Consider the following 27348-nt stretch of genomic DNA (forward strand, 5'->3'; position numbering starts at 1 on the left):
GCGAAAAATATTGTGGGTTGTGTAAATGTATGTGACTAAATTTACAGTAAACGTAACGAAACAAAGCGCTCAACTTAGATGTTTCGCTTCAAATTGTACGTACTTAAACGTTTAGAAGAGAATAACCAAGATAAAATTGCTGTATCGGAGTTACATTAGTAACCCTAAAATAAAATTACGCATACAAAAATAAACCTAGCGAACTTAGCTGGAGTTGTGACGTCGTCATTGTGCGCCGCACAGTCTATCTTTTGCGGTTCCAAGCTGGGGGAAGGGTAGAGGATGAATCCTTTCTAACCGGTAAATGGAAGATGTTTTTTGAATCCACACGTTCTTTCGCGGGGAGTCTTAAATTTGTCTTTATTTGCATTGCAGGTTGTTGACATCGCAACAGTAAAAGATGAAAAGGGTAAACGGATCCCAAAGTATCTGATTCATTTCAATGGTTGGAACAGAAGGTAGGAGGAGGCCGCATTGTAGGGTTATAATATCATTAATTGTTTCACATTTTAGCTGTACAGGAGTTTTATTCTTTTTATATACAACATAAAATAAAACTACTGAACAAAGCCATGCTTAGTGTGTTTACTTGAGTGTTGTCACTGCTGAGAATTTGGACTGAAACGTTGTTCTGCTGTATTTCAGCTGGGATCGCTGGGCTGCAGAGGATCATGTGCTCAAAGATTCTGAAAATAATCGCAAATTACAACGTAAACTGGCTCGCAAAGCTTTGGCTCGCATGTGAGTCTCAACTCGTTGCTTGTTTGTATTACTCATTTATGTAAGATGTTTTTTTTCTGCTTATGGTTATTCAAATATACTTGGTTAACTCATTAATAAACAATAACATTAAAGAAAATCTGATATCATGCATAGTGCATTGGAAATGTTTAAAGACCCCATATGAAATGCATTAAATGTTATTTTAAAATGGTCATTTTATTAATTAGTTTAGCACATTTACTAGATTTAATGGGTTAGTAAATTTCTACAAACAAAAAGATGAAATCTGTTGCACTGACTACCCTTATGTTGATCTTTGATCTTGCTGCACAATTAATCATGCGCTATTATGATGCACATTTTGTCAGTAAAGCTGGTTTCTTTATTAGCGGTAAATCTCCATTGCCATTTAGATAAATTGCCTTAGTAGTGTGTCTATTAGTCACAATGAATCACTGAAAGCATTTAAAACCACTATAGGGTTTTCTCCTATGGGACGTATTTGGACTTTCCGTGTGAGAGCACATTCTTGCCTTCAGATGGAGATTTACTACTGATCACAGAACTGTGCTTAACTAAAAGACATACATATTTTATTTTGATTTATCATGCAGCCCTATCCAGGTTCAAAATCAAAAAAAATTCTTCTCGTTAAATAGATACAGGACAATTCAAATCAAATATTTCCTTGAATAAAAATGTCTCCTTACCCGCACAATTAATGCCTGTATCAGTATAAAAAAGGGAAATATTCGTTGGGTGTTTTTGTAAAATGAAATTGAACTACAAGTTCATTATATTGTCACTACTATTGGAGGCCAGTTAGATGCTGCAAAATCAGTACATTGTACATTTTATTTTTACTTTTTCAATTTGAATCGATTTGATTTTTAAAAAAAAAAAAAATTATGCAGGAGGAAAAAGGGATGGAAGAAACGACGCTGTCGTCTGCCAGGTGTTAACCCAATCTTAAAGTCCCTCACTGAAGAGGAAAAGGAGAAGAGCGATGATGCTTGTGAGTATTTGAGGTTTCCTTGATGTTATCTAGGAAAGTGAAAGTGATAAATGTGAATGCTAATCTAACTCTATAGATACATTTCTGTGTTTCACCCTGCTCACCCTTTTTCTCAGCTTTGATCTCACCATCTGATGATAGTGACAAAGACATTTCAGACCAGGAGTCCTTAAAAAGTGAAAGTACTTCATCGGAAGAAATGAATTGCATGGTAAGACATTTGCATAACTTAAGCGTGTTTACAGTTTTTCTTGAAACAAAGACATGTTTCTTAAAAGCAATTTCACTGGCTTTTGCACACATTCAAAATTGATCAATGTTATCTGCAAAACTCTACACTAGATCGCCATAATTTTGCACAGGTTTAACAATGTTCTCATTCAGAAATGCAAACACAATATAAATAACTCAAGCATCAAAAAATTTACACAAATTTATGAACATTAAGTAGCAAAACTGATGATCACAGGTCAGAATTTTACAATAATATGAAAAAGAGCACTAATGATGATGTGTTTTGAAAAATTAATCTTGGTAGTGAGAGAATTTGAGCTGAAAATAAAAAATTAAGGGGTGAGATCAAAGGTAATTTGTTCCTGATGAAATTCAAAGTAGGCTTATGTACAAGGTTTCGATACTACTTGCACATACAATATAATTACAGTACATACTAGCAGTACTTTAGATAAGAGAACTATGACTATTTTGTACATACAGTAAATATTGTAACACAGATTGTACACCCTCAAACCCATTATTGTTGAATTAATTTGTAGCCAATTAGGCCTTACATGTACTGTATTTGTGTAGAACTGAGAGACGACTGTCTAGGTCATGTGGAGAAGTTTAGATGTCAAAATACTACCAATACTGTAATGTCATTTGGCAAAGGATGCTGAATTTTTTTTATTTATAGTAAATTGCAATGTGTGTTTACTGTATATTCAGTTGTTTGGTATTTGAACTTTTCTATTCTAGTTCTTTTAATTTACTCTTAGTGCTTTTCATGCACATCTTGTCTTTTTAAAGCCAGTTCCTGATTAGAAATTAATCCCCATCACTTGTTTTTATATGAATTGGCATTTACTACACAGAGTCATAGTTTACTTACAAGCTAGTCAATATCGTGTTCATAATTGGAAGAGAGTCATCTGAGGTTCTAAATGTGATAATTGCTGAGCTTGATGTTCCCCTCTGGGCTCCCATAGTTCTGAAAATGACGTGCACTACGGATAAAGAAAATGCATATGAGATGGGAGGAAAAAATATATTTTAATACTTTCTCACAGTTTTATTATCATTATTTACTTTTTTTTTTTTTGCACTCACTATTTATACTATGGAGCATCAGTACTTACCACACGCTTTACAAGATTGGTTTGCCAGTGGTGCTCAGGATCTGCTAATCATTTGTCATCGTCCCCAGTCATCTCTTCTTATACTCTGTTTATGTGGTAAGGGAAATCTTGGAGTAGCACAAACCTTTGCCAACACAGGAGAATCCGATTACTGAATTGTCAAAATAATCAGTAGATAATCATAATAGATGATCCGTGATCAGTATGGACCAGTCGCCATGATTCAGTGTGCACGTGATTGATGCAGTGATTTAAATAGGCCAGGGCGGGGATTAATAGTCTGACCTGTAGAACCGTGCACCAAAATCACAATGTGATCACCATTGGGTCAGAAGCTCACTAAAACCCAGCCTTTTGCTTCTCTGGAACAATGTCACGCAACTCCAGTATTTCATCAACAAAGAGAAGTTATCAGAAAACCTGGAACTAGTGAGATCACAAAATGAACATGATAAAAGCGACCATTTATTAGCATGTTATAACTGATGAAGTGTGTTTGTGTGTGTGTGTGTGTATATATACATTATTGTGATAAAGAATGAGAAGCTGACTTCTGATTTCCTGAATCAATCATATTTAACATTATGTTTAATAGTTAATGGTTACTGTGCAGTTGTTTGCATTGCTTCTGCATGCAGGTGCATCTCAAAAAATTAGAATGTTGTGGACATTCATTTATTTCAGTAATTCAACTCAGATTGTGAAATTTGTGTATTAAATAAATTCAGTGAGCACAGAAGTCTTTAATTGTGATGATTTTGACTCTCATTTAACAAAAACCCACCAATTCACTCTCAACAAATTAGAATACTTCATAAGACCAAAAAAGGAAAAAAATTTAGTTAATTGTTGGCTTGCTGCAAAGTATGTTCATTCACTGTACATGTATTCAATACTTGGTAGTGGGTCCTTTTTCTGTCTCTTGTTTATCATTTTCCTTTTGACAATACCCCATAAATTCTCTATTCATCAAGTCTGGTGAGTTTTCTCAAGCACACCGACACCATGGCCATTTAACCAACTTTTGGTGCTTTTGGCAGTGTGGGTAGGTGCCAAAGTGAAATCCGCATCTTCGGACAGCTGTTCAGCAGAAGGAAGCATGAAGTGCTCCAAAATGTTTTGGTAAACAGGTGCAGTGATACTGGTTTTCAAAAAAACACAATGGACCAACACCAGCAGATGACATTGCATCACAGACTGGAAACTTAACTCTGGACTTGGGCTATAAGCTTCTCCACCCTTCCTCCAGATTCTAGGATTTTGGTTTCCAAATGAAATGCAAAACTTGCTCTCATCTGAAAAGAGGACTTTGGACCGCTGAGCATCAGTCCAGTTTTTACTCTTCTTAGCCCAGGTAAGACGCCTATGACGTTGTCTGTTGTTCAGGAGTGGCTTAACAAGAGGAATATCAACTGTAGCCAAAATCCTTGACAGGTCTAGGTGTGGTGGCTCTTGATGCCTTGACCTCAGCCTCAGTCCATTCCTTGTGAAGTTCACTCAAATTCTTTTCACTTATCTTTCTGTTAACATGCTTGGATACAGTACTCTGAACAGCCAGTTTCCTGTGCAATGAATATTTGTCTTCTAAACAACTGTCAGATCAGCAGTCTTCCTTATGATTGTGTAGCCTAGTGAACCAAAATAAGAGGCCATTTTTAAGGCTTAGGAAACTTGTTTTGAGGTGATTAGCTGATTTGCATATCATCATATTCTAATTTGTTGAGAGAGTGAATTGGTGGGTTTGTTAAATGTGTGCCAAAATCATCACTTAAAGTACTTTAGTCATTGAATGCATTTAATACACATGTTTCACAATTTGAGTTGAATTACTGAAATAAACTTTTCCATGACATTTAAATATTTTATTGAGGTACACCTGTAACTATTGCCTTGCATGGCATCATAATCCACATTGGATTTCAAACTGAAGTTATTTTAAGCACTCGCTGCTGTCTGAAAGTGAGTTTTGAGCTAAATTATTTTTATCTATTTTTTTTTTTTTTAATTTAATCTTTAATTCTGCTGTTAAGTTCATGAAATTATCTGTGCGGCTGATGTCCTCCAGACACAGAGGAACTCCACCTTTGTTCATAACCACTCCTCTAGCCCCAGCCCAAAATACAAAAGTAGAACATCCAATGTGATTGATATGTTGTGTTTAAAAGCTAAATAGTTTTATATACTGCTGGTAAATGGTGTAAGTTTACAGTTACATACAGTACAAAGTATGTTAATATCTTTTTAAAAATTTAAATTGAAGAAACTGCTAATTTTGAACCTTCTGTTTGATAATTCAGTAACACTTTCTATGAAGCCTGCATTTATAATACATTATAACAGTATTCTTCAGGTATTATAATGAATGCATAATTCAATACAACTAAGCAATAAGATACCTGAGGCTCTGATGTATATAAATAAATCACAGCCATGATATATACGCGATACAGCACGGCCTTGTGTACTTTATTGCTTTTATAAAATGTTTAAATTAAATATTTTACAATAAAAATGCATGTATTGAAATTAAAAGTCATTAAATGCAGTCCTTACAGCAACAAACATGCCTATCATCTAGTGGAGCCTAAATTAAATGTGAATAGTAGAGAATGTCTTATCCGCTGCATTGTTGATGTATGTAAGAAAATATCATATGTTAAAAAAATATAACACATAATATTTTCTTACATCTGCTTATCTCTCAGCTTGTAAAAACATCTGTTTTTCATCTTTAGTTTCATAACAGATTGAATCGTGGCATAGCGCAAAACTGCAAGTTACATTACTATGTAAACTGACAGACATAGATAATCATGCCTGAAACAAAAAAAACTAGTAGATATAGTAATCTTTCCTCATCATGTATTAAAGCTACAGGTTGTCACACAGATGCTCATCGCACACGCAACAAATATTCACATGAGAAATGTTTATTAGATAGGAAAGGGCTTTATTCAACACTCATACTTCATTAAATAAGTCATTTAATTTTGCTGATAAACATAATACCCCAAAAAATGTTTTGTTTGATTTTGTTGCTAACGGTGGTTGCTAAGGGTGTTGCTCAGTGTATATAATTTATATCATAGTTAGTTATAATGCATTTTAATTCTCCTATATTGCGATTTTACTTTTTTTACTACTTAAAGCAGACAAATGCCGCTTATAAGTAATAATAATAACAATACAGTTTTTTTCAGTTAGCCATAAGATCAGAAATCAGATCAGATGATTTATAATATGACCCATTCAGATTTTGATAATAATATCAATTTGATTATTTGAATGGTACTAGACCAGGGGTTTTCAAACTATGGGTCGTTGGCTGAACATTTAACATTTGCAAAAGAACATTTCTGGCTGAAGTAAATTTATCTCTGTTTTTAGTTTATTTAAAAAGAGACACATCTGTTTATTTTTTTCCAGATATTTCACTATTGTTTTAATCTCCAGACTGTTTTAGATTAGTTATATTCTTCTTGTGCATAAAATAAAATAAACATAAGGACATAGGTGCTACAGAATCCCTGAAACAAAAGGCACAGTTGAAACTTGTAACAGTTGTAACAGATTGATATTTTAACCTCAAGGTCATAAACGCATGCATTAACATTTCTGCATTTGACGTTGAGATCATATGTTGTAATTTGGGCATATTGTTGAGATGGAAAAACAGCACACCTATTGCCATTTCTAGCCACTGGGGGACCATAGACAGTCTAGGGGAAATCATATAAAAAAAACCTGCATAAAGTGATATTTTTTTATCTTCGATACTATTGATCTTGGTATTAAAGTAGTTCATTCGTATTAATAGCGTTAGCTCATCATAGTTCAAAGTCATTACTTCTTTAATTTTGGGGAATGTCAACACCAGTTTACGCTTAGGTTTTTTGTTAATTTAGTCGATATATTGAATAAATTCAAGGGGGCTTATGTTTGTTTCTTCTAAAAGAGATGAAAAGTAAACACATCTAACAGTTTTTAATGCTTTTCTGTACGCCAGGGTACTTTCCCAGCTGTGCTCTATTTTCTGGGCTGCTCTCTTTAGGGTGAGAGTGTGCTCGTATTACCACAGAATCAGATTGTTTTCTTTCATCTTTCTTAATCTTTCTTTATTGTTCCAAAACCATATATAAATTATATTTTATAATGGAAGGTTTCACAACATTTGTTTTATCCTTTGATTTGTACTTGGTCTGTTCGTCTTTATCCCTAACAGAGCTATACAACCCAAAAGAAAAAGCTTTGTGTTCAGTAATATTTATTTATTATAACGCTTATCTTTTCCCAAAAATACATGGAACTTCCTGCATTGCAAAAAGTTATTCTCTCTTCCATACACTTTCTACATATGTCTGGTATATTGTTTGTTATATTGAAGTCCACCGGAGTTGCATATGTCCACATTATCCATTTATATTGTATAAGTTTAAGAAGTGTATTTATAGACCTAGTTTGAGTGTTAGTACAAGCTTCTTTACAATCCTCATCTGAAAAGTCATATTGCATGCATTCAACTTGTACTAAGAATTTTCTGATGAATTAGCTGTCACCAACTCATAAAATTCAGATATGATACTCTCACATTATCCCTTGTGAGGGGTTATCAAGAATGTTCTCCTGATTGGCTTTAACAAAGTAAAACTATTAAGTCTAAATGTAATCCTCAACTTCTCAAATGAAGTCATAGTATCAGAATCTTTCAGATAAAGATCTTAAATCATTTTAAGTTCCTTTGATTTTCCTTTGAATTTTGTACATTGTACAATATCTTTACCATCTGTCTTACCATTGGGTTTTTGTATTTATTTGTTTCCAAATATATGTAGATTCCATTTCTGTCCAATGTGGAGACTCACCATATGATATATAAAACATAACAGAACTCAGCTGTGCTGCCCAAAAGTACAACTCTTAAGTTTGGACATTTTAAACGTCCTCTGTCGTATGGCAGGTGCAACGAAGACAAACGTAGCCTTGCCCTCCTATTATTTTTAAAATATTCTCCCTAAAAGTTCTCCCAATTGTAGATACTAGTAATAACATCCATCTATTAATTTACTCATTAATTTCTGTCATTAAAGGTCCATGGTTAGCATCAGTAATGTTTTCCAGTTTTGGCAAAATCTGTAACTTTTCTGCAACATTAATTACATTACCTCTAAAATTGGATTCCTTCTTTCACTTGAATTTAGCAGTAATATGGAAGATTTTGTATTATTTGACCTATATCCTGAAATATCACCAAATGTATTAATTAGCTGTAAAACAGCCAGAATAGATTTACTCAAATTTAACAAAAATAGAATTGACATCATCAGCATACAAGGATATTCTGTGTTCTGTTGATCCTACTATTATTCCTCAATTGCTGATATGAACGTATTCCAATTGCTAAAGCTTCAATTGTTATGTGAACAACAGTGGAGGAAGTGGACATCTTTGTGCAGTGCTGTGTCTGCCTTTTCTTAGTTGGCATGAATAATATTTATTACCCTTCAACATTATGAAAACTATTATCAATGTTTTATCAACATTCTCATATGCGCTTTGGAATCCCTCACTGGTCCAACTCAATGCGCTCTCTAAGATACCTGTGGACTGCAGTGTCACACCTTCAAGCACCTCTGGGATCCATTTCTCCAAGAAAGAATGCAGATCCCGTCCCTCAGTTCCCTCCAGCTAGCCCTTCAGTCTCAAATTATCTTATTCGTTGATTCCAGTTTGTTTACTTTTGCTTGCAAATGGGCAACATCATCCTCCACATTTGCAATCTGCAATTCTGCCTGCATCACTGCAGTCACTCATGTCTCTTCATACTTTCTATTGCAGACATAATTCCATTAAGCCTTGGAGAACTGTTTTCATGGAGTATATAGCAGCCAGTATTGCATTCACCTTTACTTCTTCAAATGTCCCCTCACTGTAAGCCTCATCCTCTGCCAAATCTTCAGTGCCTTTCTGCGTCTCACTGCAAACGCGAAACTCTGTTAACTTTGGCTGCTTTCTTTGCTTATTTTACTTGATTTCTACTTTATTGTAACGTTGATGTGGAGGCTGAGTTAGAATCCATGTGCAGTAGTTTGGGGCAACATACAAATACGAGAAGGCAAGCAGAGAATCAGAATCACAAAGGCTGTCTGATCCATCAACGAGTACAGGGGAAATCCAAAAGGCAAAAGTAAGGAGGCAGGCAATGGGTCTAAACCAGTACAACAGTCCAAACAGGCAGACAATACAGAGGGGCAGGTCCGGAAATCGCGAAACAGAAACAGGCAAAATCATACACCGCAACAACAGTCAGAATTAACAGGTAGAATGCTTGATAAGGCTAGAAAATTGTTCTGGTGTGTGTTGACTGAGAGTGGCATGGGTGTTTTATGTAGATCCCTCCTGCTGTTCATAAATTTGGGAGGTTGTCTATTTTAATTGCCAGGGTGACAAAATCAGAAAAGCCAGTTCAGTTTGGAGGTCGGTAGTTAAGTTTTGGTAAAACAACTTTTAAAGCAATGTCATTCCACCCACTTTGTGCTGCTAGAGTTCTGAATTTGATGGCATTTTCAGTGGCGGGTTGATTCCCCTGGGTAAAGTGCAGGGTTTGCATTGAGAGATCTTTTCTGCCAGGGCAGGTTATTCAAATTCAATTCAGGTTATTCAAACAATTCAAGGAGTTGAAAATCCTTATCAATATTTCTCCTATGACAAATTATAAATTGGTCTGCAGATATTTATCGCAGAATAAGCCTAAATAAGAATAAGTTTTTGATTTATTATTTGCGAGATTTAGCGAATGTTTGCAGAGTGCAAACTGCGCTGAAATGAATATGGGGAGCATCGGAAAGTAGCGAAAAGTAGATCCAAGTCTAATGTGATCCAGCGGGCCATACTAAAAGATACTACGGGCCAGTTGCCCATCCCGGAGTTAGATGACTACAATTTAATGTTATGTGAGGACTTTTTTTGTCTCTCTTTTTAATTTTTTGGGATTATTTTCCAGCTAAATAACGAATTATGCAGGATTGTAAATTTTGCATCATATTTGGCGATCGCAGAATAATGAAAACTGGAGGTACCGAATATGAATAGACTTCATAGAAAGTGTTACTGATAATTCGTTATTACTAAGTTTTTAAATGTAACAATCAATTACAACAATTAGGTGTGTAACACAAACCATAATGCAACAAAAGTTCTCACCCGATCTCATCAGGAGCATTATACCTTTGTCTGCACTTTTACAGTGTGTGGACTGAGGCAGTTGATCTGAATTCACTATAACATCAAGAACTAAATCTAGTTTATAATGTGGTGCTATATTATCTGTGTGCTGGTTAACTGGTGTTTTTCAAAGTGAGATTTGTCTTTTAATCCCAGTGTGAACTGCGTTTTTTAGCATAGTGCTTATATTTTCTTCATTGGATCTACAGAGACTTTTTTCTACTGTCCTGCCGGTGAAATATACAACTGTTGTGGGAATTATACGTACTGGGAGTTATACGCCACCTGAGCTACATCTATCGCAGATATGGCCATGATTTCCTTATGAGGACTGTGACTCCATTGTGGGATAATGATTATATCCTGGTCATTTGGCCATCATATCGCTGCTATTGTGTTGGATCGAGCGGTACTTCGCCTTGCTCAAACACTATCAGCTCTTGAAGGCTAGGTTGTACTATTACTGCTAAGATGGCCTTAGTGAATTCTAGGTCAATGTTGAATACATGTTTTATTCTAAATGACTACTTAACATTGCATTCATTAGATTTCTTATTTATTACTCACACTTGATTAAAACATGGTGACATGATACCTCTTGTTGGGATTGCTCCTCCAGAATGTGAAAGTTTTTTTTTTTTGTTCCCAAGGACCTCTGGACATGGTTGTTGAGTTGCAACAATTTTTAGAAGCTGTTTTAAATGCAAGACTATGTGTTTTGGTTTTTGGTTTTATTTGTGAATCTGGGGAATGGACTGACGGATTACTAATCTGTCACGTTTGGTGGTTTGACGCAGGAAGGAGCGCTCGAGAAGAGAAATAAACTTAATCTTCTTAATAAAATTTAATCTTCTTAAACGGGCAAAATATATACAAGCAGGCAGACAGGCAGGCAAAACATAAACCACATAAGGACCTCGACGATCGGACAAAACTGAATACAAACACACAGGACTAAATACACACAGGACCAAAATTGAACTATTTAGCCTAAACTCTACTCGTCATGTGTGGAGGAAGACAAATGCTGCCTATGACCCCAGGAACACTGTGCCCACCATCAAGCATGGAGGTGGAAGCATTATGTTTTGGGGGTGTTTCTCTGCCAAGGGCACAGGGCTACTTCACCGCATCAGTGGGAAGATGGATGGAGCCATGTACTGTGCAGTCTTGAGGGACAACCTCCTCCCCTCTGCCAGTTGAAAATGGGCCGTGGTTGGGTCTTCCAACATGACAACGACCCGAAGCATACAGCAAAGGCAACAAAGGAGTGGCTCAAGAAGAACCACATTAAGGTCATGGAGTTGCCCAGCCAGTCTCCGGACCTCAATCCAATCGAAAATCTATGGAGGGAGCTGAAGTTCCGAGTTGCCAAGCGACAGCCCACCAACCTTAATGATTTAGAGAGGATCTGTAAAGAAGAGTGGGCCAAAATTCCCCCTGATGTGTGCTAACCTTGTGGTTAACTACAACATACGTCTGTCCGCTGTGCTTGCAAACAAAGGCTGTGCCACCAAGTGTTAAGTGCTTTTGGCTAGAGGGATCAAATACTTATTTCCCTCAATGAAATACAAATCAATTAAAATATTTTCTTTAAAGTTATTTTCTGGATTTTCGTTTTGATATTCTGTCTCTCCATGTTAGAATACATCTACCATTAAAAGTATAGAATGATCATGTCTTTATTAGTGGGCAAACCATCAAAATCAGCAAGGGATCAAATACTTTTTACTCTCACTGTACATCCTTAACAAAACTGAGTTTCGGAAAGCAGAACAAAAGTGGAAAAAAGATAAGCTATGTTTCCTTTTGATATCTTCAAGTTAAGTCTGTGTAATGATCAAATAGCAGTAAAACATGCAAAATCTACCGTAAATTCTGGACTATAAAGCGCACCTGCATATATGCCGCATCCGCTCTATTTAAAAAAGTTTTGCTCTTCCCGCTGCCTCCTCCAGCGTCTCACCATAGACTCATTGACGCTAAGCTTCCGAGCAGCAGCGCGGTTTCATTCTTGTATAGCGAGATCAACTCGCCTTCGAGCCTTCAACTTAAAACTTGCATCATACGAACTTCTTCGTGTGGGTTCCATGATGAAGGGGTGAGGATTTGAAAAGATAGAGTTTGACAGGATTGGTCATTTGTCGTCCTTCTATCCGCTTCTACCGACTTATATCTGCTAAAGAGGAACTAGCGTATTCTTCTTGAACTAGCGTATTCTTCTTTGGATTTATTTTGTCTTAGTTTGGATTCCGGTTAGACCCCCCCCTAGCGGTGGGAAAAAATCTGCAGAATAGCCACACCTTTGTATAAGCCGCATGGTTTAAAACCTATGAAAAAAGTAGCAGCTTATAGTCCAGAATTTATGGTAGTTATTTCTGTCATTTCTAGTTATTTTTCACAAGTGTCCTATCACTTGCATAGGAGCATTCTAAATATCATTGTCATGATTTGCAAGCTATTGAAAATGCTGGGGCAAGAATAGAGATTGGAGAAAGTTATAAAAGTTAGATCTCTAAACTAAAGCCATGTTGTCCATCTAGGACACTTAGCTCTTCAAGTTACTTGCTTCTAACTGTACCCCGATGTCGGTAGAAATCAAAGGGTGGTCAGGCTTTTTCATTAGTTGAACCCAAGTTTTGGAATAATCTCTCTTAAGTGAGATCTTCGCCTTCTCTGGACATTAAGTCTAGACTCAAATTGTATATTTTTTACTGTTATTCTGTATTTGTACAAACAAATCTAATAGTAAAAAACAACTGTAGTAACATACACTGTACAGCACTTTGGATTCATTTACATTGTTTAAATTTAAATAAATGTTGTCCTTTTCTGATAAAATGTGCACAAAATGACATCACAGAGTCAGAGATGGCAGAGAATGTTTATTTTCTATATCAAAAGCAGAATGTTTTATTCATATTGTGACTGTATACAAAAAATAATAGACTGCACAATCAAAACTAAGAGTGTAATTTAAGTTCTGCATGTGCATCATCTTGAGAAGATGCCCCAACATGCCTATATGCACTTGTTGAGGGTGAGCATGGTGTTAAAAGACTTTTATTGGCCAAATGATGCTGAAATATAGTTAAGGGCCATGATATTGGCACAGATTATGTGCAATAAGAAGTTCTTTTTAGTTCTATATAGTTGGAAAATATATTTAATTTCCAATTTAACTGAACCTTAGTTCCCAGGACATCTACAATGGTTGATACTAACAAGATAAAGATTAGATGAACACAACAGTATTAAATGTTAACGTGAAAAAAACTATTTGGTGCCTAATTTTATGTTAATACGTGCAGTTTACAGGTGTGTTTTGGTTTGGTTTTTGTGATTTATATTTGAGAATGTCGATACAACATTTCTGTCTAGGCTTTCTCAAGCAAACAGTGAAGTAGAAGAATTGCCACTAATGTGTTCCAAACCTGCCTAATGTGATATACCCTTGAGCTGTAGTCAAACTGTCCATCTACAATTGTCAGGGCACTATGGCTGCAACTAAGTTTCCTAATTTGGCTATTATATTATATTTCTCTTAACAATGTGTTTTAACATGCACATTTTGTTTGACTCACAAAAAAATACAAAACAAGTTTAATGAATGAATTTTGTAAACTTGATACTATAATTTTACACAGAGAGAAGAGCAGGAGCCACAGACCAAAAGGGAGAGTGAAGACAAGAGCATCACTGTAAATATCGACATCCCTGATGTTCTCAAGAAGAAGCTTGAGGATGACTGTTACTATATCAACAAAAGAAAGAAGGTATGCATAAAATGTTATTTTTTATTGGTAATCTATACATCGCATCTCTCCTGCTTTAAATTCAGATTAATTTGGGGATTATTCTTTGCTTAATTCTCCTTTAGTCTCCTATAGTGGCATTGTGTAATGCTTACAAAAATGATCATTGCATTTTGTTTCATTGACAACAGCTGGTGAAGCTTCCATGCCTGATGAATATAGTAAACATTCTGGAGTCCTATGTGAAGCACTTCACCCTAAATGCAGCTTTCTCAGCTAATGAGCGCTGTCGGCATCCTCAGAGCTCAACACAGACTAATATGAGTCCACACTATATGCCACCTGAGAGGAAGTAAGTTGTAACCAAAATTCTTTATAACATGAATGGGCATGGCTACTGGTTAGGGTTGCAACAAATGCTTATTTTGATAATTTAATATGATGATTATTAAAACAATTAATGGACTAATCGTCAATTATTTCACATGAATCAGTAGACTGTCATTATTCAGCTTTTGCAATTAATTATATATTCTAGTTCTAATAAATAAATGTAAAGATAAAATTCTAACTGTGGCCTAGGGTTGTAATGAAATACTGGTATATCATGGTTTGAACGTGCATTTTTATCATACAATAAACATTTGCAAATCTACGTAAAAAAAAAAAAAAAAAGCATATAAAAACAATTCACCAGTGCGTATGCTTATTATAAACGTATTTCTACCCGGCTACTTCACTCTGCATTCACTTGGCTGCTTATGAGCAAGTACAGCAGGGAAAATGGCATAGAGAGAGATTTTATCTCCATCCCTTCCAATGGAAAAAAAAATATAAAAATAGATTTAGTTTTTAGATTTTAATCTGATTGATTGATTGATTGAATGATAAATCAAAAGTAAATAGGATATGATTCTGTGAACATTAAAACACAAAGAGACTGCTATATGAACAGTGTGCTTGTTTCTGTCTCTGAGTGACGCCATTTGATCTACTAATGTTGCATTCTGAAATATGCATTCATGACGCTGATGGTATTTTCACATAAACATGAACGTCATAAGAGCTGCTCTGAGAGATAAACCATTGTCAAATGCACTCTGAAACTCAAAGGTCTAATACAGCCTGTTGATTTTAGCTTGAAATTATGACAAAGATTTTAGCATTGTACAATGTACTTCAAAATTATAACAATAATAATATTAATCCAACAACAACAATAATAATATTCTCTCTCTATTAATTAATTTAAGCATATTGAGCTATTGAATATCAATCATTTTTATTTATATAGCGCTTTTAACAACACAGGTTGCATCAAAGCACTGTACAGTATAATGACAGGGATGTATAATGACGAGAGTGACCAATTTCTTATTAAATGCAGAGACGGTCTCTGTAGTCAATTCGACGTTAAATCACTAGAAGTTAAGTGTCCCCAACCAAGCAAGCCAGAGGCGACAGCGGCAAGGAAACAAAACCCCATGCATACAGAATGGAGAAAAAAAACCTTGGGAGAAACCAGACTCAGTTGGGGTCAGTTCTCTTCTGACTGGACGCCCAGCACTTAACTTCCAGTTCAATTTTAAACGCTGCTGTGTCAGATAGTGTAAATGACTTAGTGTGATCTGGTGATTGGTCCACGGGGCGCATCTAGGTGTTCTGGTCTCTGATGAACATAATCTCTGGGTGCTGATCCACCATCTAGTCTGGATACAACTGAAAACAGATTGAGAAAGAGACAGGACTAATATTAGCGTAGATGCCATTCTTTTTACGATGTCACAAGTACATCGTATTGTAGGAGTAGTGTTCCCGGATCCAGCAAATCTAAGTAATGCAGCCTAAAAATCCTTTAACGGATTTCAATAATAAAAGGCGTGTTGGTGTGTTATGTGTAGGCTAAGTTAAAAAGATGTGTCTTTTATCTAGATTTAAACTGGCAGAGTGTGTCTGCTTCCCGAACAGAGTTAGGGAGATTGTTCCAGAGTTTAGGTGCTAGATAGGAAAAGGATCTGCCGCCCGCAGTTGATTTTGATATTCTAGGTATTATCAAATGGCCAGAGTTTTGAGAACGCAGCGGACGTGCAGGACTATAATGTGATAAGAGCTCGCTCAAGTATTGAGGAGCTAAACCATTCATGGCTTTATAGGTAATTAATAAGATTTTAAAATCTATTCGATGTTTGATAGGGAGCCAGTGCAGTGTTGACAGAACCGGGGCTAATATGATCATACTTCCTAGTTCTAGTAAGGACTCTGGCTGCTGCGTTTTGGACTAGCTGAAGTTTGTTTATTAAGCGTGCAGAACAACCACCCAATAAAGCATTGCAATAATCTAACCTTGAGGTCATAAACGCATGAATTAATATTTCTGCATTAGAGATTGAAAGCATAGGTCGTAATTTAGATATATTTTTAAGATGGAAAAACGCAGTTTTACAGATGCTAGAAACATGATTTTCAAAGGAAAGATTGCGGTCAAACAGCACACCTAGGTTCCTAACTGATGATGAAGAATTAACAGAGCAGCCATCAAGTGATAGGCTGTGTTCTAGATTATTATATGTGTGGTTTTTAGGTCCAATTATTAGCACCTCTGTTTTTTCAGAATTTAACATTAAGAAGTTACTCATCATCCAGCTTTTTATATCGACTATGCATTCTGTTAGATTCTCAATTTAGTGTGTATCACCAGGCTGCGCTGAAATATAGAGCTGAGTATCATCAGCATAGCAATGAAAACTAACACCATGACTCCTGATAATATCTCCCAGAGGTAACATGTACAGGTTGAAAAGTAACGGTCCTAGCACTGAGCCTTGAGGAACTCCATATTTCACTTTTGATCGATATGATACCTCCTCATTTAATGCTACAAACTGATAGCGGTCAGATAGATATGATTTAAACCATGCTAAGGCGCTTCCTCTAATGCCAACATAGTTTTCTAGTCTATCCAAGAAAATGTTGTGATCGATAGTATCGAATGCTGCGCTAAGATCTAATAGCACTAATAATGAAATAAAACCACGATCAGATGATAAAAGCAGGTCATTAGTAACTCTAATGAGAGCAGTCTCAGTACTATGGTACGGTCTAAAACCTGATTGGAAATCCTCACAGACACCATTTTTTTCTAAAAAGGAATACAGTTGTGAGGATACTACCTTTTCTAGTATCTTTGACAGAAAAGGGAGATTAGAGATTGGTCTGTAATTTACTAAGTCTTTGGGATCAAGATGTGGTTTCTTAATGAGAGGTTTAAGTACAGCCAGTTTGAAGGTTATATAAAACTGCATTTACCTTGGTATATGGTATATAATGTCCTTGGTATTTACCTTGCATTTACCTTGGTATATGGTATATAATGTCATGCATACAAAAGACCATTGAAAAATCAGAACATAACACAGACTGTGACATAACTATCAGAATCACTACACCCCCAGAATTTGCATGTTCTAGGCCAGCCCAAATCATCAGAAGTTCTACAGGTATCGTGAAGAAACTAACAGGGCAATAGCAAAAATGGCAGAACATGGAAATAAACATTATGTTTGAGACTCTGTAGGGAATGTAAAGTGCATGGATGGATTAGTGTCTGCATTATGAGAGACACAGAAAGAAAATAAGCTGTTCTAATAAAAATGTGAGCCACTAAAGGGAAAAGGTTAGCTTGCTAACCGGAGCCTGTTACATTATAGTACATTGAACAAACTAACAACACTAAAACATAGTGCAAGAGACAAATTGTACTACTTGGAACAGTATTCTGGTGGAGAAGCCAACGATCTTGTTCATATGGAACCTAATAAAGACTACAAAACAGCTTGGGATCTTTTGCACAGAATTTGCAAGATTTTGGCGACAAGCTGAAAATAGCTAGTGCCTATATAGACGAAATGCTGAATTGGTCTCAGGTAAAGCATGGAAAATGATGGAAAAGCATTGAAATCATCCACTTTTTTATTGCACTTATTTGATCCCACAAATATCAGAAGTCATCTTAAAGCTTTCATTCAAGTTGAAAGAAATTTCTTAAATGTTAGCACATTTAAGAAACCGTGTTTGAACCATATGCTTGAGTTTTGTGGTAATGCTCGTAGAATGCTCTTCCAAAGAAAGAATTTACTTTTTCAAGGCAAATTGCCTATGTTTCGGTTGTCTGACAAAAGAAAGAAGACGGCTCAGAGGAAAAAAGTGTATGCTCTGGTCTCACTTGAAAAGGAATCATGTGGTTGTAGTTACCGGAGAAGGTGAGTCTATACTCACAATTGTATCAGTACAAGTCAAATCATGTGATGTCAGAGGAAAGAAAAACTGGGACAATAAAGGCCAGTGGACAGTTATATTGTGTCTGATCCTGAAGTATGTGGGCTGAAAGAAATAGATCTTCCAAGAGTTTACACACAGAAAAGTATTCCAGTAAGAAAAGAACACTTTCCCTCACATCAGCACATAGAGAAATGGATTGCCAGTTTGTGAGGCTTGTTGAAAAATCTACACAGTTGGTAGACAGACGAAACTGTGGAAAACCAATGGAAAAAGTGTGAAAATGCCAAATAATCATGGTGTCGCAGAACAACATGCTAACAGTTTGAAAAGGCTAAGTATGAACCCAGATTTGCACAAGGATTACAAATCTTCATGAAGGATATTATTATGAAATGTTATGCAGTCCAAGTTCCAAAAGAGCAACTAATTTAAGAGTGTGGAATATAGCATCCTAAAAAAATTGTGAAAAAAAAAAATTTTGTAGTCTTGACTGCAGTATACATACATGACAGTAACAGCAATTCACTAATCAAGCAGCTGCTTCAGGAACCTGATCTCAGTAACTATCTGGTAGGAGTTTTGATTAGGTTTAGACAAGAACCAGTGGCTCTCACGGCAGACATAGTTTATTCATTAATCTTAAGAATACAGAATGGTTGAGCATCTATCTAGGGTCACATCTTCCTCCAAATTCACTACAAGACAGACAGTGGTGAAAGATGTTTATATCGGTTCAGAGAAAAAAGAAAACGCACACACACAAACAAATATATGTACGCACACAAATTACTGTCTGTTTTTGCTATCGTTGATAATGTTTTTGACAGATCTTTTTGAAATTGATTTATCAAATATGGTGTCCTGTCAGCAATAATCTGTCCATTGTTTTTTTTTTTTTTTTTTTTTTTTTTTTTTTTTTTTTAGTGGCAGCTAAGCAGTGTTGCCAGATATTGCATTGAAAAAAACCCCTGAAAAATAAAATAAAACTTGATTTATTTAAAATCTTTACAAATAAGATAAGATACAGATATTTCTAAGAAACTAACCCTAAACTGTGCAGTCCCATTGTTTGCAAGGAACCAAAATCCTGCTCGTAATAAAGTGGAGAAATAAAATTTGGGACCACTTCTCCTCTGGCTAGATGACCAGCACTTAATTTTCAGTGCAGCTTTAGATGCAGCTATTTCAGATTGTGTAAAATACTTGTTGTGTGTGTGTGTGTGTGTGTGTGTGTGTGTGTGTGTGTGTGTGTGTGTATGTATGTGTATGTGTATGTGTATGTATGTGTGTGTGTGTGTGTGTGTGTGTATGTATGTGTGTATAGTGATTTGTCCATGGAGCTCATCTAGGTGTTCTGGTCTTTGATGAAGGTCATCTCTTGGTGCTGATCCACCATCTGATCTGGATAGGAACAGAAATACAGAATAAGAAAGAAACGGACTAATATTAGTGTAGATGCAATTCTTTTTACAATGTTACAAGTACGTAGTGCGTTATGGGGAAGTGTTCCCGGTTCCAGCTGATCTAATTAATGCAGCCTAACAGTCCTTTAATGGATTTGAATACTAAAGGTTAAATAGATGGGTCTTTAATCTAGATTTAAACTCACAAAGTGTGTTTGCTTCCCGAACAGTGTTAGAGAAATTGTTCCAGAGTTTGTGTGCTAAATAGGAAAAGGATCTGCCGCCTGCAGTCGATTTTGATATTCTACAGTGGTGTAAAAAAATTGTCCCCTTTCCCGATTATTTTTTTTGCATGTTTGTCACACTTTAATGTTTCAGATCATAACAGAAATGTAAATTTTAATTAAAGATAACACAAGAAAACACAACATGCAGTTTTTAAATGAAGATTTAACAAGTTTGTACAATTCTTCCTCTCCTTATATTAATGAAATTAATGAGTGAAATAATTCCTCACAGAATCTATAGTGCACTATCTGATGCAAAACTGTAGCTGACGGTATCAATATCTGTGATATTGGAAGTAAAGTAGTTCATAAAGAATATCAATATTGGCTACCAGAAATTGCTTAGCCTACATTTAACCTAGAAACTGATTGTCGTTTCATTCTTTTCATGGCTTTGGAAAACTTATATCTTTGTGTTTCTCTATGTCGCTCCAGGTTGTTGACACAAGCTTTATTGAATTTCTTTGTAGGAATTAATTGCATTCACTGATCTTTTAAAGTGTGTGTGTAAACTATATTGCCAAAAGTATTCGCTCACTCATCCAAATAATCAGAATCAGGTGTTTCAATTACTTTCATGGCCACAGGTGTATAAAATCAAGCACCTAAGCATACAGACTGTTTTAGCAAATATTTGTGAAAGAATGGGTCGCTCTCAGGAGCTCAGTGAATTCCAGCGTGGAACTGTGATAGACTGCCACCTGTGCAACAAATCCAGTTGTAAAATTTCCTCACTCCTAAATATTCCAAAGTCAACTGTCAGCTGTGTATTATAAGAACGTGGAAGCATTCGGTAATGACTCAAGCCACAAAGTGGTTGGCTATGTAATCTGATGGAGCGGGGTCAGCAGATGCTGAGGCTCATAGTGCAGAGAGGTCGCCAACTTTCTGCAGAGTCAATCGCTACAGACCTCCAAACTTCCTTTGCCCTTTAGATTAGCTCAAGAACAGTGCGCAGAGAATTTCGTGGAATGGGTTTCCATGGCAGAGCAGCTGTATTCAAGCCATACATCAGCAAGTGCAATGCAAACTGTTGGATGCAGTGGTGTAAAGCATGCCGCCACTGGACTCTATAGCAGTGGAGACGAGTTCTCTTGAGTGATGAATCACGCTTCTCCATCTGGCAATCTGATGGACGAGTCTTGGTTTGGAGGTTGCCAGGAGACCAGTACTTGTTTGAATGCTTCAGCATACCAAGACATTTTGGACAATTCCATGCTCTCAACTTTGTGGGAACAGTTTGTTCAGTGGCCTCTTCCTCTTCCAACACGACTGTTCACCAGTGCACAAAGCAGGGTCCATAAAGACATGAATGATACAGTCTGGTGTGGATGAAATTGATTTAGTCCTGACCTCAACCCGATAGAACACCTTTGGAGTGAATTAGAGCAAAAACTGAGAGCCAGGCCTTCTCGTCCAACATCAGTGTGTGACCTCACAATTGCGCTTCTGGAAGAATAGTCAAAATTCCTATAAACATACTCCTAAATCTTGTGGACAGCATTCCTAGAAGAGTTAAAGCTGTTGTAGCTGCAAAGGATGGGCCAACATCATAGACATATGCCTTTTGTATATCTGCCCCAGACCAAACTTCTTTTTGGCCTGATTTTGTTCAAAATGACATAATTTCAGTTTGTTTTTTAATTTCATTTGAAGTATATTGGGTTCTTAACAGTTAAACATGAAAGTACAGAGAAAATTACTCACTGCTCTTGACTGAATAACTTTTGTATTTTTTTCTTTTTATTAAGGATCAATTCAATTAAACAAATCAATATATAAGTATTTATCCTGATTGGGATAAAAAAAAAATAGTGAAGCTCTGTGACCACAAATAAACTGGAGCAAATAAGTGAATGCTATTCTTTTATTTATTTATTTATTTATATTTTGACCTTTTTTTGTCTTTAATTTTAAAGTACAAATCATTGCTGACAGGACAGCGAAGCAGTAAAGAGATGTAATCGAGAAAGTTCTGCGAGACTGGATTCAAACTCTCAATGCCTGAAGTGCGACAAGATAATATAACTGATTGATTTAGCTTATTTGACCTGTACTCCTGAAATGACTGTATCTGAATTTATCATAAACTGTGGTCAGATATCAAATCACATGAACATATCGCAAATCTAAATATTGCTCAAATGCAGTATGTTTGATGCATAAAAAATTAACTTTTTTTGGCTTCTAGTTTTTAGTGTGCGTGTATGTTTTAAATAAAACATAAAATATGTTGCAAGTACCATATTTTATGTAAAAAGATGCCATGTGACACGAGTTACTAAAATTTCACAACAGTTACTCAGATCTTGAAGCTAAAAGGGCCTTCTTTGTTTTCCCATTACAGTGAGGAGCTCTGTAAAGAAATGGTGGATGGTTTGAGGATAACGTTTGACTTTACCCTTCCACTAATCCTACTGTACCCAAGTGAACAAGCTCAGTTCAAAAAAGTCAGCTCTTCCAAGTTCTTCCAACCAAACATTGACAGCGCAACGTGCACCAGTAGGTAAGACAGTAAACTGTATTAAAGGCACCTATTTTTTGTAATACCATATTAAACTTCTGAGATAATTTATTCATTTACAAAGGTTGTCCTAATACTGTATCGGGTTATTGATTTATATTTATTTATGTCACTTTAATCATGCATCATGGTATGTTACTCGCTAGTATTGTGATACCACTTTCCACCGTATTTATATTGCGTTTTATATAGCATATCTGTATAACACTATCTACATTATCCAGCTTGGTTCCGTTCAGTTTTTGTTTTGGTTTTTTTTTTTATTCTAAAAAGTACAGTCAATAACCTGGTTGAAATATCAATTGTACTTTAAGCTTTAACTGCACAAGCAATCAAACTACAGGCAACAGTGCAAATGACTGCAAAATGACTAAATGTAAATGTAACAGTGGCAAGTGATCTAAACCTTAATCCTAAAGGTGACCAACGGAAATGAGGAAAGAAAATTGTTTGCAAGAAACCAGGCCTCTCCATCTCCTCTGGTCTAAATTAACAAACATGGTGTGATTCATGATTCCCATCAAAATATTTTTTTTTACATTTAATGATTTAGAAGGTGCTTTTATCCAAAGCCACTTGAAGACAATAAAAGCAATCAATTTTGGACTTTTTTTATTTTTATTCAATTTTTATTTTTATTAGAACAAGGTTCATGGAAATTGTTATATATATATATATATATATATATATATGAGAGAGAGAGACTTCCACTATAAAGGAATTCTTCTTCTAACTATTAATGTTGCAAATGCCAAGGTATTTTCTTCATCTTTGGACTTTTCCAAGGAAAACTGTTATGGTGGAAAAAGATGACTTCATTGTAATCAGCAATGTTGATTTGCTCCGTTTCATATCATTCAAAATGACTAAATATCATTCTATATGTGGGGACTGAAACCAATAAATAATTTTTTTGTAAATTTACTGCCCACCCAGTACATTCTTGGCTTTTTTGCCCAATTTTGAGCCAAATCCAAATTTATTTAATGTAGCAAATAAATAGTTCCATTCAATTCTGTCAAGTGCTTTCTATGCGTCTAGAGAAATAATCACCTCAGGATTACTCTCTGACTCAGGAGAATGCACAACATTAAGAAGTTTCCTAATGTTAATGAAGGAGTGGTGCCCCTTTATGAAACCTGACTGGTCTTGCAGAATAATATGTGGTATTATATACTCTATTCTAGATGCCCGTACTTTAGAATTTTAACGTCTACATTTAGTAAAGAAATAAGTCTGTAAGAACTGCAATCAAGGGCATCTTTATCTAGCTTCATGAGAATTGTGATACAAACCTGCGTAAGACTTTATGGCAGTTTTGACTGATCAATGTACATGTTAAAAAGCAAAGGAGATAATTGTGAGGAAAATTGTTAGAAAATTCAACGGGAAACCCGTCTGGTCCCGGGCTTTTACCATTTTGCATGGCTCTGATTGAATCTTTTATCTCTTGAAGTTGTAGAGGTTTATCAAGATTATTCTTTTGAGGGTAGGTAAACATTAAATGGTGCCATGAAAGTGTAATCATGTGGAAATTCTGATCTGTACCATACTGATAGTCAGCTTTCTTTAAGGATTTGATGAGATTCTCCTGTGTTTTTTCTCCTATAATAATGATGGTGATATAAAGACTGTTTTATTAGTTAGTAGTTAACAAGGAAATTTTTTTTTTTTTTTTTCAGAAAATTTTACACCGGTGTTTAGACACTCACCAAGACTACTGGTTTACTGAAATGATGGCCTGCAAAAATAATGTATCAACCTTGGGGATCTGAAATTGTTTCAAATGCAGTATATTCTACTTGTGTTTTATGGATTATAATGGCTGCACCTCCAGCCCTAGAGTTAAAGCCTAGTGGTAAACCTGGTCAACTAGGTGTGTTTCCTGTAGAAAGACTATTTCTGTTTTTAGTCTTTTAATATGTGTAAATATGCAGGTTCTTTTCACTGGTCCATTTAACCCTATAAAAATCCAGCTAACAAAGCGTACTGCTGATCCTCCAGAACTTTTCAGCTTATTGTCCAAATCTGACATTATTTATCAATAACTGTCTGTATACCCAATTTTTTATCCACAATAGGATGAGTCCTCTGTCTGTGCTTGGGATTTGGCATGGGGAGTAAAAATAATTATAAACTATTTAATTATAAACGTCTAAGCAAACATGTAGCATGTAGTACTGCATAATAACAGATGCATGATCTAAAGCACTATTATTACAGTACCACATTTTCAGGATCTTCAGGATAATTTATCCAACAAATTAAGAAGAATAAGGCACTGCAGTTGTCAACAGAGAAAAACATAATAAACCTTAGATATAGAGGTGCCCTGAAAATAGTTTTCCAGTCAACACAGTGTCTTAGGCCTACCTAAAAGTCAACATGCCTCTTTTGTAATTCACAATATTATTACCATGATACCAGGAATTATTCACATGCGGCGACCTGCTGATCATAAAAATACTGAGCTTCTTCTGGCGAAGTCGCAGCTGTGCTGGATGAAGCAACTGGAATTGCACATTTTTCTGATACAACAGCTGTTTTACATTTTTGAATGTGGCACACTTTCTGGCGAGATCAGCGTAGATGTCTGGATAGATCCTCAGATTTGAGCCCTTGCATTTGGCCTCTTTCATTCTGGCCCCTTCTTCTGGAATCTTTAAAAGCATAACCAGTGGCCTGGGATTTTGCCCCTCTTGTGAATTGGGACCCAGCGATCAGTGTGTTCAAGCTCTTTGAGGCTTTACAAAATGTCCTGACCTGTCACTTCCATTAACATCTCGGACATGAATCTGACAGTAGACTGGCCTTGCTTGCTGTTCTCTGGAACCTGAGATTTGCTTATCTTGACTGGTTTTCCAAGTCATCAACTCAATCATAAGCATTGTGTTCTGAGAGTTCTGATTTTTTTTTTCGGCAGCAGCCAGTGCCAAGAAATTATTGCTTGCGAATGTCTGTGTGGTGCACAGGCACGACTGAAAACTTGTGCCTCTGGTAAAGCATTCACCGATGTCTAAAGTGGCACCATCCATTTTTGAATCAGAGCTGAGATGTGAAACGCGCAATAGTAATAATAATAATATGTATATTAGTAATAATAATAATTTGTTCTAGTTCTTTACCGTAACCCTACCCTTAAACCTACCCCCACACAAACCTTTATGCATTTTTCAGAATTTCAAAAACGTAAAAAGAAAAAAAAATTATGCCTTTACTGGTATTAATTTTCTTGTGGTGACATTTGGTCCAGGTACACACAGACACAAGCACAAACAGTCTGTGTCTGTGTCAGTCAGGACATTTACATGCATGTATGTGGGAAATTAAGGTTCACTTGGTACTGCAGGTACTAAAGATATAATGATGATGTTGCATCTTGACTATTTCTTTTTTTTTTTTTTTTTTTTCAAATAAGGTGTTTAAAATATTAACATATTCATTTTCAATTGTAGGATTTTAAGAGAACGTTCCCCAAGTCCTGGACAGAATCCCTCTACTCCCCAGTCCACTGACAGCCAAGCAGCTCTGAGTGAATCCTCCAATGTCCCCATCATCATGGCAACCCCACCTAAGCGCAGGCGCTGTGCCTACCTAGATTCTGATTCCACTCAATCTTTGCGCCGCTCAACGCGCAATACATCTGGAGGGGATCGAATGGCAGAGCCTGGGGGTGGAGGCAGCAACAATGCCTCTCCTCAACCAAAGCGAAGACCTGCTGAGGTGCAGACACCACTACCCAAGTTCTTCCTCAACCTAGAGAAGAGTGAGTCACCTTTTCTTTACATTTTGTTTTAATTAGATTTCTTAAAATCAGCCGGAAACTGTTCCTTCAAATCTTGAAAAAAGCCCATACACTCTCAAAAATCAAGTCACAAGCAAGGTGAAAGTAAACTAAGCAATTTACAGAAAGAAAGGGGAAAAAGTAGTGTCAAGCTAACAGTGCGTTCACACCAACGTCTTGTGAAAATAAATCACGGTATTTACGGAATTTTTATTAATGAAACAAAAGTTTGAACTATTCTATGCCAGTAAATGAACTAATCTACCTACCAAATGCACACATACACAAAGGCTTATGAGAATGAAAGGTTATCTGAGTTTGACTAAAGTCCCAAAGCCTTTCAGCAATTTAAACTGAGTTTCCAGCAGTTTAAGCTATTTTGGTGTTTCTAGCAGATCAGGCCATTTTGGAGATTTTATAAGTTCCTGGCTTTGTGGGAAATTTGTCAGTTCCAGCAATTCCAGTCTTTTGACACTTGTGTCCCAATCATCTCGTTGCTTCAGGGCGGTTCCATGCCCACACTGTCCCTATTCGTGCATAAGTTAACACACTATCTAGTATGCCGTGGGGAAATACTAAGTTTCTTCATTTCTGTGATGTGTTGTAACACTCAGACGAAACCAAATATCAATCTTTCATTCACACCATAGTTTTGCAAATGTCACAAGCTTTCTTTCAACACTTCAAATATCTTGCATCTACAGAGTGCATTTAAAGCTTCATCTACTAAAAGGTTATAATTCATAGATTGAAATAGCACGACTTCCATAACACATCCAACATATAAAAAGGCCTATAACACATTTTTTCGTGAATATATTTGCTCTAATAGCAATGAAAATAAATGATTTCCTCTTAGAAATCCTTTATGCAAGTTTGAGTGTTTCTTTGTCTGTGAAAAAGTGTCTGCTTTTTGTGGAATTCAGGGAGGAAAAGTTAGAGAATCCTGATATCAGAAAAGGTTGTGCAGTGGAAAGCGAAGCTATAAAACTGTCCTTTT

At 36.0% G+C, this 27348-nt stretch overlaps 1 protein-coding gene across 7 annotated transcripts in view; it reads left to right on the top strand.

Moving 5' to 3' along the window:
- LOC122348404 (male-specific lethal 3 homolog) overlaps positions 1–27348 on the top strand; it is a 52555-nt gene that overhangs the window by 704 nt on the left and 24503 nt on the right. For 5 of the 7 annotated variants that reach the window (XM_043243806.1, XM_043243807.1, XM_043243805.1 and 2 more), the window contains exons 2-9: positions 376–458; positions 646–741; positions 1638–1738; positions 1855–1949; positions 13965–14093; positions 14264–14424; positions 22388–22546; positions 26020–26330. In XM_043243806.1, the coding sequence (XP_043099741.1) occupies positions 376–458; positions 646–741; positions 1638–1738; positions 1855–1949; positions 13965–14093; positions 14264–14424; positions 22388–22546; positions 26020–26330 (1135 nt within the window). Of the gene's footprint in view, positions 1–224; positions 301–375; positions 459–645; positions 742–1637; positions 1739–1854; positions 1950–13964; positions 14094–14263; positions 14425–22387; positions 22547–26019; positions 26331–27348 lie in introns of those variants that run through there. The other 2 variants (XM_043243808.1, XM_043243803.1) reach the window with 2 other exon arrangements.

The sequence above is a fragment of the Puntigrus tetrazona genome, chromosome 7 (assembly GCF_018831695.1).
Source record: "Puntigrus tetrazona isolate hp1 chromosome 7, ASM1883169v1, whole genome shotgun sequence".
In the NCBI taxonomy this organism is placed as follows: Eukaryota; Metazoa; Chordata; class Actinopteri; order Cypriniformes; family Cyprinidae; genus Puntigrus; species Puntigrus tetrazona.